At 38.2% G+C, this 11894-nt stretch overlaps 2 protein-coding genes across 3 annotated transcripts in view; one reads left to right on the top strand and one right to left on the bottom strand.

The window, feature by feature from the left end:
• mtmr10 (myotubularin related protein 10) overlaps nucleotides 1–1067 on the bottom strand; it is a 13986-nt gene extending 12919 nt beyond the window's left edge. The window contains exon 1 of one of the 2 annotated variants that reach the window (XM_008310044.3): nucleotides 359–1067. In XM_008310044.3, coding sequence (XP_008308266.1) covers nucleotides 359–412 — 54 coding nt within the window. In that variant the 5' untranslated portion in view covers nucleotides 413–1067. The remainder of the gene's footprint in view (nucleotides 1–358) is intronic. The other variant, XM_008310045.3, reaches the window with a different exon arrangement.
• Nucleotides 1068–3231: 2164 nt separating this feature from the next.
• Nucleotides 3232–11894, top strand: part of myo1ea (myosin IEa) — a 39245-nt gene continuing 30582 nt past the window's right edge. The window contains exon 1 of the mRNA XM_008310043.3: nucleotides 3232–3982. Within this exon, the coding sequence (XP_008308265.1) occupies nucleotides 3980–3982 (3 nt within the window). The 5' untranslated portion in view covers nucleotides 3232–3979. The remainder of the gene's footprint in view (nucleotides 3983–11894) is intronic.

Below are 11894 nucleotides of genomic sequence, written 5' to 3'. Positions count from 1 at the left end.
TCAAATCTAAAATGTATCAACATCAAGAAAAATAGAATGCATTTCTCCCAAATTGCTTTTGGGACTATGCAGGTCTAAGTACAATTTACTGGTACGAGACTAATTAACATTTTACTTTCGAACCAAAGTAATTTTCGCTGCTTCTGCTTTTCCTCTGTATCACTTCAACATGGACACTTAAACTTATATAAAGAGATAAGAGACAGTGTGGGGAAAGTCCACTTGGTCCTGGCGACAAGTGTAATATTAACTTTCTCTGCTCGACCTTCACTTCTCCACAACCAAATCCACGGGCCCAATAAATGTAGTGTGACCATCAGCTGTAGACAGTGAACCGTGACAGTAAACTAACACATACCTGCGAAGGAAGATAACACTTGAAGGTTGGTTTCATGGGTTTGACAGAGAACATTGTTTATTTCCGCCCTCTGGCAGGCGGCTGCTGCCAGTGGAGAGAAAAAAAGACACCAACCGAAGGGAAACCTCCAACAAAGTTTGGCTCAGCCTTCAGCTGTGAGTGGAAATCCAAGACGTTAAGTGTGTAAAACCTTCACCCAGACTGACCGGGTGAGAGGCGCTGCTCCTTCATTACAGTCAAACGGCAGATTAGACTCCACAGGCTGGGGGGAAAAAAACTTGACACAAGTATTATATCCAAAAGACGTCGGCTCGGTTAGCTTCGTTAGCAAACTAGCACAAAGTACAAGAGGAAGTTTGTCAGCGCTGTTCTCACTCTCACTTTACAACATAAAAATACGATGGCGGCTCCCCGCTGTGCCAACACATTTTCTTTCCACTCGTCCTAGTGTTAGTTATGCTCGGTGACTCCCTCAAACTGTGACTAATTCAACCACACGCAGCAGGACCTGATGCGGTAAAGGACTTAACGGCCATGTTTATAAGGAGCGCAGGTCCCGCCCTGCTTCCGGGCTCAGCTGCCCTGCTCCTGTTCTCACACTTAATTTGGTCAAACTTTTCCCTAAACATGAAACAACACTCAAAAGAAGAGGACCCGTATTGTCGCGTAAATACATGTTTAAAACATGCGCGTGAAGCCAGATTCTAAAAACGTTTTGATGCACAAGTTGCAACAAAAATGAGTCTGACAGCGTTAACCGAAAACACCACCCCTGGACTACAACTCCCATGAGACGCAGAAGGACCAGAGGGCCGAGGGCGCGTCTCATCTGTATTTACATAATAATTTTGGTAAATCATATACGTATTTGTTTCAAAATATAAATTGACTCGTGTCATCACCACTTTCTATATATTTTTTAAATTTGAAACATAAACCAAGGGGTAGTTCGTTTTGACTTTAAAGTTAAGGGTTTGTATATACTGTATATACATTTACATTTACAAAAAAAATGGTGAAAATACATCTGGCAATTGCTAGGTAGAGGATGATTAATAAAGATGTGAACGTAAAGAAATCGAGCAGATAGGGGAAAACAACACATTTGAGTGTACAAATCGCATTAATCTAATAAAAATGTACACTAGAATTTTTACCTTTTTTATTGTATTAGACATATAGTGAAACATTTAGTATTTCTTTTTTATCCTGTAAGCAAACAAATTCCATAGGATTAAATGAGCATGATGAGTGACAAGGCCTTAAGAAAATTATATAATGACAGTTACTTTGAGTAATCTGTGCTGCATGGAGTTTTATTTTTAAAGTAGTACTCTTCACTTAAGTTCTCCAAATTGCACCCAACAACACACAAAGCTACGGGTGTGTCAGGCCAATCCCTTTATAACCAAGATGACTATTTTAATTTAAAATCTTCTTTGTTGAGAAGCTAGACTTAATTACTGTTCTTACATAAAATACTTTTGTCAAGTTTACTTTAGTTGACTCAATTTGATAGTGTTTCATTATCATTAAAATGCGAAAAATGTGGGGGGGGATAAAAAGCATAAAGCTTTGCTCATACAAATATAATTAAAAGAGAAACATCCCTTCAATTAAATTCAAACAGACAGTAAGAAAAGGTCCATGATATTTAATGTATTGTCTGTGTATTTTTATGATTAATTTATATATTAATGTGTGTTTCTGCCTGTGAAAAATATGATATTATATAACTAAACTATGAATGAGATTTTATAGATTTTATTTGATAAAACAGTTTAGTCTTATCATTGTTTTTGCTTTTGCCCATAACCTCCACTTGAGGGCGACAAAGCAATTCTCTACTAAGGATCGGCGTCTTATTCGTTCTTTATGCCACAGGAGAACAACATTGCTTTTAAAGCTCAGAAACACACACTCACACACACCCCCACACACTGAGTCTGCGTGTCTGTTGCATACAGTGGCAGCCTGTTAGACAGGTTACACCCAGAGAGTCGCCTCACTGCCCTACATGATTTCAGGGCAAGCCTTAGTCTGGCAGGAGGGTGGCTGTGAGAAATGAAAAGCAGTGCCACCCATGCACTTCAAAAGACATTTCCTCTTCTAAAGAGAGATATTTTAGTGAATTTATAGGCAAACATTCTTAAACAAACACTCAACTTGATATAACCCAGAACCCAGTTATACTGAAACACCAGCACTTGGTATAACAAGTCATTATGCAACCTACATTATGATTTCACATGAGCCATGTGAACACGATTGATTTTCCACAACCTTGTGTTTTGCAAACTGTGTAATACCTAGTATTATCACTGAGGTAGGCACAAAAAGAGGTTGCAAATCTGTTGCAAGTTAGAGTTTTTTTTAGCATAACTGAGAAACAGATGTTAAATTTTTAGGAATTATGTCAAAGAGAATAACAAATAGGAGTACTCTTAGTAAAGTACTTTAGAAAACACAGGTGTAATAAGCATCAGCCCTAATGCTGAGGAGGACAGACAGGCTTGTTTTAGAAAGACACTAGTATTATATTTCTTAATGAGGTCAGATATTACACCAACAGTGACTTCCAGAGAAGAGCTCGAGGCTGGAATAGGAGAATTGGGGAACAGGAGAACAGGTGGAGTAGAATCATGGGACTGAAAAACACCACCAAGTACTCAGCCAACGTCATTTAGAATTATTTTCAACAGAAAGTGAACAATATGTGCCAGTGGTGGCTTAGTGGTCCGGAAGGCTTCAGGTTCGAGTCCTCTAGCTGCCAAGTTACCACTGAGGTGCTCTGAGCATGACACCGTCCCCACTCACTGCTCCCCGGGCGCTTAAAGCTGCCCACTGTTCACTTTGGTGATGGGTTAAAAGCAGAGGTCACATTTGGTTGTGTGCAGTGGTGTGAATGACAATGACAAGGAGTTCACTTTCAATATGTCCCAGAAATGGTGGTATGGTCCCCACAGAGGCCTGATCTTAGCCACGCTGAGGGAGACATTGACGTTTAAGGCAGCCAACATGGATAGAAGATCTGTAGTTGGTTTAGTTCTCCCAAATCTTAGTGTCCGTATTCTTGAAAAATTATGTCTCTATGGACAGAAGCAATTGTGCTTTGTTGAAGAGATAGAGTGGTCACATCAAGTATAGGTGTTTGTTATTTCTTACAATACATTTTATTGTTTTATTTGTTGTGAACTTTTGTTAGGAAATCCCAGAACCGCGCATGCTCACTTCTGCTGCAGCGTAGCTCATGAATATTTAAGCATGTGGACGGTGATCGGCCTGTGATTGGAGCCCGTGGCCCAGTTTCCTGTTACTGTTGTGGAGTCGGTGCTGGAGGCCAGTGCTGCTTCACTAAATGAGCCAGCAGAAGTTCAGTGTGTTTACTTGGAGCGGTGCTGCGGCTGTCAATGTGAACAGACGCACAATGGACGGAGGACACAGCTGAGGAGGTCCATCCATGCTCTGTTCGCTCTACCGGGATTACATTGTGTAAACTTGGGATTTTGTGCCCACAGCTCGATACTCACGGTGTTTTTTAAAACAGTTTTGACTGAATAGTGTGGATCACACGAAGACTGGATAGAGAACAGAGAAGAGTTTGACTGTTGAAGACAGAAGATGGTGAGTGATTATTGTTTTACATACACTTAAAGTCGACCATTTCACACACACCTGCCTTTCAACAGCAGACGTTATAGACCTTTGAAGTCTATAGTCCTTCTGATTCTGTTTTCTTTAGAGTTTTATGGTGGTTCGTTTCTTTGTCCTGGAAACTATTTCAAATATGTCTTTGTTCATTTTAATGTTCTGCTAATATTTTAGATATTAGATAGAAGACTGAGAGCCATATGACCGAAAATGTTGTATAAAATTCAGATCAAACTAATGATGTAACATGATTAAAATAAAAGTAACACATTGTTAAGTAATAAAAGGTGAAATTTGGGTTTCATTAATTGTATCCATAATTATTTAATCAAGAATAAATGCAAACCTATTTGATTGATTACTAATTCTATAGTCTGACTTTATTTATTATTAAGTTTTTTTTGTCTACAAATTATACATCTAGTTTTATGTCATTAAAGAAAAAAAGTCACATGTATGAGAAACTGGATTTAGCTTAAACACATTGGAATCAAAGAAAAATATGTTCAACAACACGCCAAATATCAAAAAGTAACTATATGATAAGCTAACCATTGTGGTCCTAATCTGACGTTTAAAAAAACCAAAGGGATTTTATTTGTGAGTTAGATAAATAAACACACATTTGATATTGAAATTATGGCTTTGAACCCATTATTTTAATGTGATTTTATAGCTATACTACACTATATACAATTGTTTTCTTGGCGATCAGCCACCATGGCTTTTGGAAACTATAACTAAAGGCAATAACTAACACTATATCTTGGTGACATTCAGAGAGATGTGATCTAAATAATAAGTTTTTGTGTGTGTGTGCAAACCGGTTAGTCTTGGCTGCTGAGGCAGTCAGGGAGCATATGTCAGCTGAGGTGTGTGTGTGTGTGTGTGTGTGTGTACGCACATTTACATGGAGACAGGTTTTCCAGGTTACTGAGCACCATTCCTGACACGCCTAGAGCTAAGTTATGGAGGATGTCATGTAGTGTTTTGGCAACATTTGCAGCCACTTGTCCTTCATGGCACCGGTCACCCTTTGGCTGATGGACAGTATGTCTCAAATCAGTGTTGACTTTTCTGCAAAGACAAACGCGATGTTCTATAACTCCGTTTCAAATGTAGGAATAACTTCAGAAGTGTTTTAATTGGAAGCTTTATAGATCTATTTATTTATTTTCCATTACTTCCAAGGCATTTTATTAAAATTTGCAACAATATTTGCCAGTGGACTATTAGGGAATGAAGGAACACAGTGTGGAATTTAGGTGAATATGTTTTAGGCTGCATTTATTGCTTTGCTGATGCTATTCCAAGTCTTCTTTAGCTTGAAGAAAAGTATTTTAGATATAGATATAGATATAGATAGTAATTAAGTCAGACTTATCCATTAAGACTGCAGTGATGGATTTCCATGTTTTTACATTTGTTGCAGTAGAGCAGGGGTGGCTAACCAGTCAAGAGAGTAAGAGCCACAATCTTTACTGTGTTGCTGCATAGAGCCACATGATATACAGTGCATGTGAACTGCCCCATCCCTTTAAAATTAAAAGAAAAAAATGCCTCCTGTTAAAACTCCCTGTGTACATTTTTTCATCTGTGCAAATTTTCCTATGTAATTTGCATAAAAAATACAAACATACAATTTGATATGAATGTAAGAGCCACATGAAACCGGGCAAAGAGCCTTGTGTGGCTCCTGTGCCGCAGGTTGGCCATTCCTGCAGTAGAGCAACTAAATGGTCCTCTGTGAGCTAATGGTTTAATTTACCACTTTGTGTCTCTGGAGCTTATATGTACAGTGCTATAGCTATAAACAGTGTGTTTTTTCCCCTAAAACACAAATACAGACCCAGCTTTCTTGGCAATTTTAACATAATGTTAAAAGTCTAAATTCATTGATCAGACATTATCTACTTAAAACTAAAGTAAAGTAGCCAACTTCTCAATATTTTTTATAAGGTGGTTGATGTTTTCATCATGTCAGGTTTAAACCATAACACTCTCTACCTTAGGTGTAAGCATCTGTGGGTATTTTGCCAGACAACACTTTCAATCTTTTTTATTCACATTAAGCCACATGTTTATTTAATTTTATTTTTTACCAGTAACATCTAAAGAATTATTAGTGTTTCTGTCCTCGAAACATTACTAGAAAAGCTGCTGTTGTGAAGCTACAACTTAAAAAAACGTGTTAATTTGTGAGTTTTACAAGCTTTAGTTTTTTTTTTAGTGAGTGAGTGAATGAAATGGAGGTGCTCTGTCCCTGTGAGTAACTCCATTGACAGCCAAATACACTTCTCTAACAAGTAAGTTAAAAAAAAACACACATATGAACCTTAAAGAGTCTTTGAGATTTGATGGCAGTTTTAGCAGCATTAATAAATAGAGAACTGACAGAAAGAAGATGAACGGTGTGATCTTCAGTCCTCCTAACTGCCTGCAGTAGCAGACACTAGCACTGCTCAGTGCTTCCTTCTTTGCCAGATGCTGAATAGCATGTCGGGTATTACAGCAGATGGTTTCTATTAGTTTCTTCTGCAGGGAGGTTCATACTGAGAAACGCCCCGCTCTCTTCATTTCAAAGCTGGCGCTACATTTTCAAACCCATCACTGCTGCAAAGATTTGCTGAGGAATTCAAGCCCTCTCACTGAAAACAGAAAAAAAACTCCCATTTCTTGGACCTGGGGAACTCGTTAAGCTTGTCGCCATGCTTCAGTACGCTTGCACTCTCCTGATCACTTCCATACGCCTTAATCACAAAGCTGCAGTGTTTTCACTGCCTCATTGTGATGGATTGTCCTGCAGTCTAACTTGTTGTAAATCTTTTTGGACTTGAAAATAACATGTTGTGTTCATCACAAGCATTTTCTTTTTTCTTTCTCTCTTTCTTTTTTTTTATTAAACAGTTTCATTCTGCACAGTTTGATCTGCTGTAGTCTGGATCTGTCAACTTTCACTAAAACACAACATTTTCACCTCTGACTCTATGGTTGTGTTTGAGTTAACAGCCAGGGCTTGTAAACTCTGAACTGAGAAACATGGTATTGTGACCTTGGGGTTGAAGTAGCCCACAGTGGTTTTCTGTCGTGGCGACCCCACCCCCTGCGGTCAAGAGTGAAGGACACAAATTGGCTTTGTGTGTCCATGCATGTGTGCATTTCTTTGCAGCCATCATACCACACAGTGAGGAGAAGGAGGTCATGCTTCATCAGCTATAAATGATCAGAGGAGTGTTCCTCTGTCAGGACAATGATAACACATTTATAATATTAATAATATATAACTAACTATTGGACAATTCAGCTGACAGTGGATCAGAATGAAGACTCATGATCCCTGCTCCACCGACGTCAATTCCAACACAGGCCAACGACCTACAGCCGATGACTGTAGCCTCACCCTCACAGTGACGTATTATCTGGAGATATTTTTGGTCTGTTGACATTTCCAGCTATCAATTAGACAGTGTCTATTCATATGTGTCATACTTTATCTGGAATGTAGAAGGAGATACAATCAATGACTGAGGCCACTACGTCTCCTATAGAAGGAGATACAATCAATGACTGAGGTCACTACGTCTCCTAAAAAACCTAGGTAAAAACCTATAGTTCTGTACAGTCAGAGTCTCCCCCTAAAGGCATACTGCAACTTTGTAGTTTTTGTTTTAAAATCATACGGCATTCTTGTTTATAAACTATTAAAGTAACACTGCAGTCATACTAAAAAAACACAATATATATAACATAAATATATAATATAAGAATATTTTAATATTGTTTTTTTTAAAAAAAGGTACAAATGTGTGACCTGATACAACTCAGGAGTTTTTCCTTCTGTTTTCATGAATTACTTCCTTAACTTCAGCACAAAGGGAATGAGGTCAGGCTAACCAGCCGTCCTAAGCTTTTCTCGACCAGAGGCCTTTGCTCTCTTTGCTCTCTCTGTTTCCTGTAGGTTTGTTTTGTTTTCAAAAACCTTACAGCGTCTATCATACAGTGATGTCTCTGAAACTGTTTTAAATCCCACACTTTGCCACAGACGGGCAGGAAAAACTCCCAGAATTGTGGTCATTGGGGAACAAGAGTTGAGTCACAGCCTTTTACAGATTTGTCAGCTCTTGTATAGAAATACATGAGCCTAGGAAACAAAGTCAGAATTAGCCTGTTTCAGTTATTTGTGTTTTCTGGCACTGGTCCTGTAGTAGGGCTGAATCAGCACATTTCTCACCAGGGAATCATCAGTGACTGGTTCCACAAAATACGGTCCATGTGAACTTTGGATATCGTTCCAACATATTCTGCAAACTCTGCAGGGAAGAAAACTACAGCAGAGATGTTGCATTTGAGTATAAACTAATGAACGTTTAGTTTGTTTAGTTCCTGGAACAGCTGTGAATCTGACTTTGACCTATGGTCACAGTTTACAGTAGCGAAGCCTTGAGTAAGATTTTTTTTTTACTACAGTAAGATGTTTGATCAGTTGATTGTAAAAGTAATAGAACCACAAGGCCAAAGTAAATACTGATTTCTAGGCCATTGTTTCTTTGGCTCTTGTTGGAGTCATTATTTAAGTATTGCGTCACATAAATATGAAACTGAAAACACCCCAACATATTAAGTTGTTAACATAAAACTACTATTATTGATAATTTCTAGTTGAAACATTTACTTGCCCCAAAAAAAAAAAAACCCAAAGGGCAGTTGTTAATGTGTCATCAATCTATTTGGCTTTTTTTACAGCACTGCCCTGCTGTTTCACTGTATTGTGTTTTGTTTATTAATTGGGCCTCCCACAGATTTGGCCCATATTTAAATTTAAATTAAGGTGGTGTTTACTGAAACCACAGTCTTGGAGCATGGATTTCACCTCTCTAGCCAAAGCTCAGGTTGGTCACGTCTGACCTTTTGCAAACGTTCTCACAGTAATAACAGGCACCTTTGACTGACCCTGACTTGTCAGACTGTATCAGTACAGGGAGATCTATGAAGGACACAGCAAACAGAATTTACTGTGTTTTCTTTTCAGGGTAGATCTTTGTTTTACAGGCATAACTTGCTGCTGTGCTCGGAAAAACGTATGTAAACAATCGCTGTATTTACAAGACATTATAGAAAATCTAATTATCGTGTTAGTCAAACTAAAACGGCACTTTTTAAATGCATGTGAACTCAATACAATATAAAAACCAGAGAGGTACTGTAACACACTGTTTATAGGCCTATGGAAACTCACGCCAATTACAACAATCAGCTTCATCCGCATCGAATCATCGCAGAACGTTGTTGACGTCATGACAGCTGGTGATTATTGCCTACATTGGGACATCACCTTGTTCCTCCCGGGTGATTATCTTAACCTTTAAGTCATACATTATTGAATTACAGGAAACGCATGAAACTTGAGTTCACCAGATCCTGCTTTGTTTATCAAGATATTCACTCAGTCAATCACATCCTGCCTCATCATTTTAAATCAAATTAGTGTAGTTTGTGTTCAACATGTATTCACATGTATCCAGCTGCTACTAAAAGAAGTCTCTGGTTGGGTTTTCATTCAGTGAAGCTGTTGTGGCTATAGCATGTCTATGAATGACTTTCCACACTAGATGGCTTTGTGTTTACATCAAACCACTACTGACGATCCAGCTTTTTAAAAGGCATCACTCAATGACATAGCTATGTCTAAGATTGCAGCTCGGCTCCGCCCTAAACCACGTTTTCTTTGATATTGTGTTTTATTAGCAGTCATATTGCTGTTGCCAGACATTGAAGAGAACGATACAGTGTGGGATCTTCATAATGGGCACCTCTCAAATTTCTAAAGTTTCACTATACTTAGACAAAGTAGGGATATGCCTCTGTAGAGATGACAGCGTAGCTCAGTGTCAAATGTTTGAAAAGTCATCCTGTATCTGCTTACACTCAATCATCATGTCCTCTTTCTGTGGGTGGTAGGGTGGTCACCCCCTTCCCTCGAGGCACTGCTTTATAACTTTGTCCCAACTCGTCACCTCTCAGGTTACTTATATTCAACTGAGTCACATTTCTTGTTATTGTCTCCTGTATGTGTGACCTCTAACAGTTCACGTCCAACACCATTTGACATACACTGCCTGGACAATTTATTCAATTATTTATTATTCCAAGATGTTGCATGAAAAAATCCCAAGAAAAGTGCAGAAAATATATCGACTACATAAGTCACAATTGATTGTGACTTAATTTTGAATTGGAAGGGGATCATCATGTTGACTCTTGTCAGGTCAGAGTTATCTTTTTATTTGAAAACATATTTCACAGTTTAGGGGTGGCCTATTTGGCACTCTTTCACAACAGTAAAAATGTCACTGGCTGTTTAAAACTTCTCTCTTATGAATATTTTCTTTATTTAAAACTATCTTCCCAAACTCCTTGTGCCCTGTTTATGTGAAGTGAGTTCATTTTAATTCTTTGGAAAAACCTGTTAATGGGCTTTATTTAACATTTTTGTACAATCACCAAACTATTTCAAGAAATGTTCCTTTACCCTTTGCTGACAGGGCATTTTGTTGCATTTGAAATATTTGATTTTTCTGAAGGCATTCTGATGGTCAGTCTAAAAATAAATAAAAGGCAGAACAACTACATGCATATTTATATTGGACATGCCAGATTACATAGTTCGTTGTCTGAAACCTGTTGCAATTGGTGTTCAGCCTGAGGGAGTGTTCACTGTCCTGTGTCCTGAAGTGAGCATCCTCTAAAAAAGTATCTTCTTTCAAGACAGCAGTAGGTAAAAAGTGCAGTGTTATTATCTTTTAATTTCACGAGTGTGTCATTGTGGCAGTTGTTTATGTTTGAAAAGGGAATGTTACTTATTTCAAAACTTTAGACAGTCTCTGTCACAGTCAGTGGGTGTTTACTGGTTGAACACATCCTGTGTCTTCTTAGTCCTGTGAGAGAATAAATCAAGCCATAAATCAAGTCTCATGTACGATAACAAATTTCATCGTGTAAACAAAACATATTTACAGACAATATCTCCTGGTGTTCTAGTTTCGACATACGTACTACTGCCATTTGTTGGTTGGGGGTGTACTCCTCCCTTCAGGGGGCAGGAAGTAAATGGAGGGTAGTTATCTATTATTGTCAGCGTGGTTTGTGCCTCGGGAACATTATTACTGGACACTCATTAACTGATGCAGCGTTATTGTGGGTTATAATATTTCACTGTTACTAGATGCTGGGTTGTTGTGTTATTAGCCTTTGGAACAGCACACACACAGTTTATTGTTTCCTGTAAACAGGCATCAATCTCAGGAGTGAATAAAAATCTGCAAAAAAAAAAGTTTTCCTCTGGCAGTCTTTCTACAGAAAAAAATTAACAATGTTAAGATATGTTAAGATATGTCATGCCTTTTTATGACTGAAGTTTTATTTCTCAGATTTTGTTATATATTAACAAACAGTCATATAGGTTATGATATGTTATCTCATAACCTATGCTCATAGCTGATAATAAGGTAATAATAATAACAGGTGACAATTGACTGTTTCTGTGTCTGTGTCTTTACCACTGAATCACCAGGATGTGGCCATTTAGCTTACCCTGTTTTTAAAACCTATCAACAGACAGGGATTGAGTTGTGTAGCAACAGTTTTTTTAAATTTAACTGGATCTGGATTTTATGTTAATGTTCTCTGTTGTTTTCAGACTCAGCAGAGGAAGTGTAGTCGGTGTGTAGTTGTGTGTGGATATATACATGTGTGTGTTCATATGTGGATCCGTGTGTGTGTGTGTGTGTGTGTGAGAGAGAGAGAGAGAGAGAGAGAGAGAGAAGGAGAGAAGGGGGGAGGAGTGTGAGTGACCTTAATGATTATCCCATCCCTCAAAAGTTTAGAC

The sequence above is a fragment of the Cynoglossus semilaevis genome, chromosome 5 (genome assembly GCF_000523025.1).
Source record: "Cynoglossus semilaevis isolate Cse_v1.0 chromosome 5, Cse_v1.0, whole genome shotgun sequence".
NCBI lineage: Eukaryota > Metazoa > Chordata > Actinopteri > Pleuronectiformes > Cynoglossidae > Cynoglossus > Cynoglossus semilaevis.
Note: the sequence above shows the minus strand (reverse complement) of the source record. Positions and strands in the feature narration are given on the sequence as shown.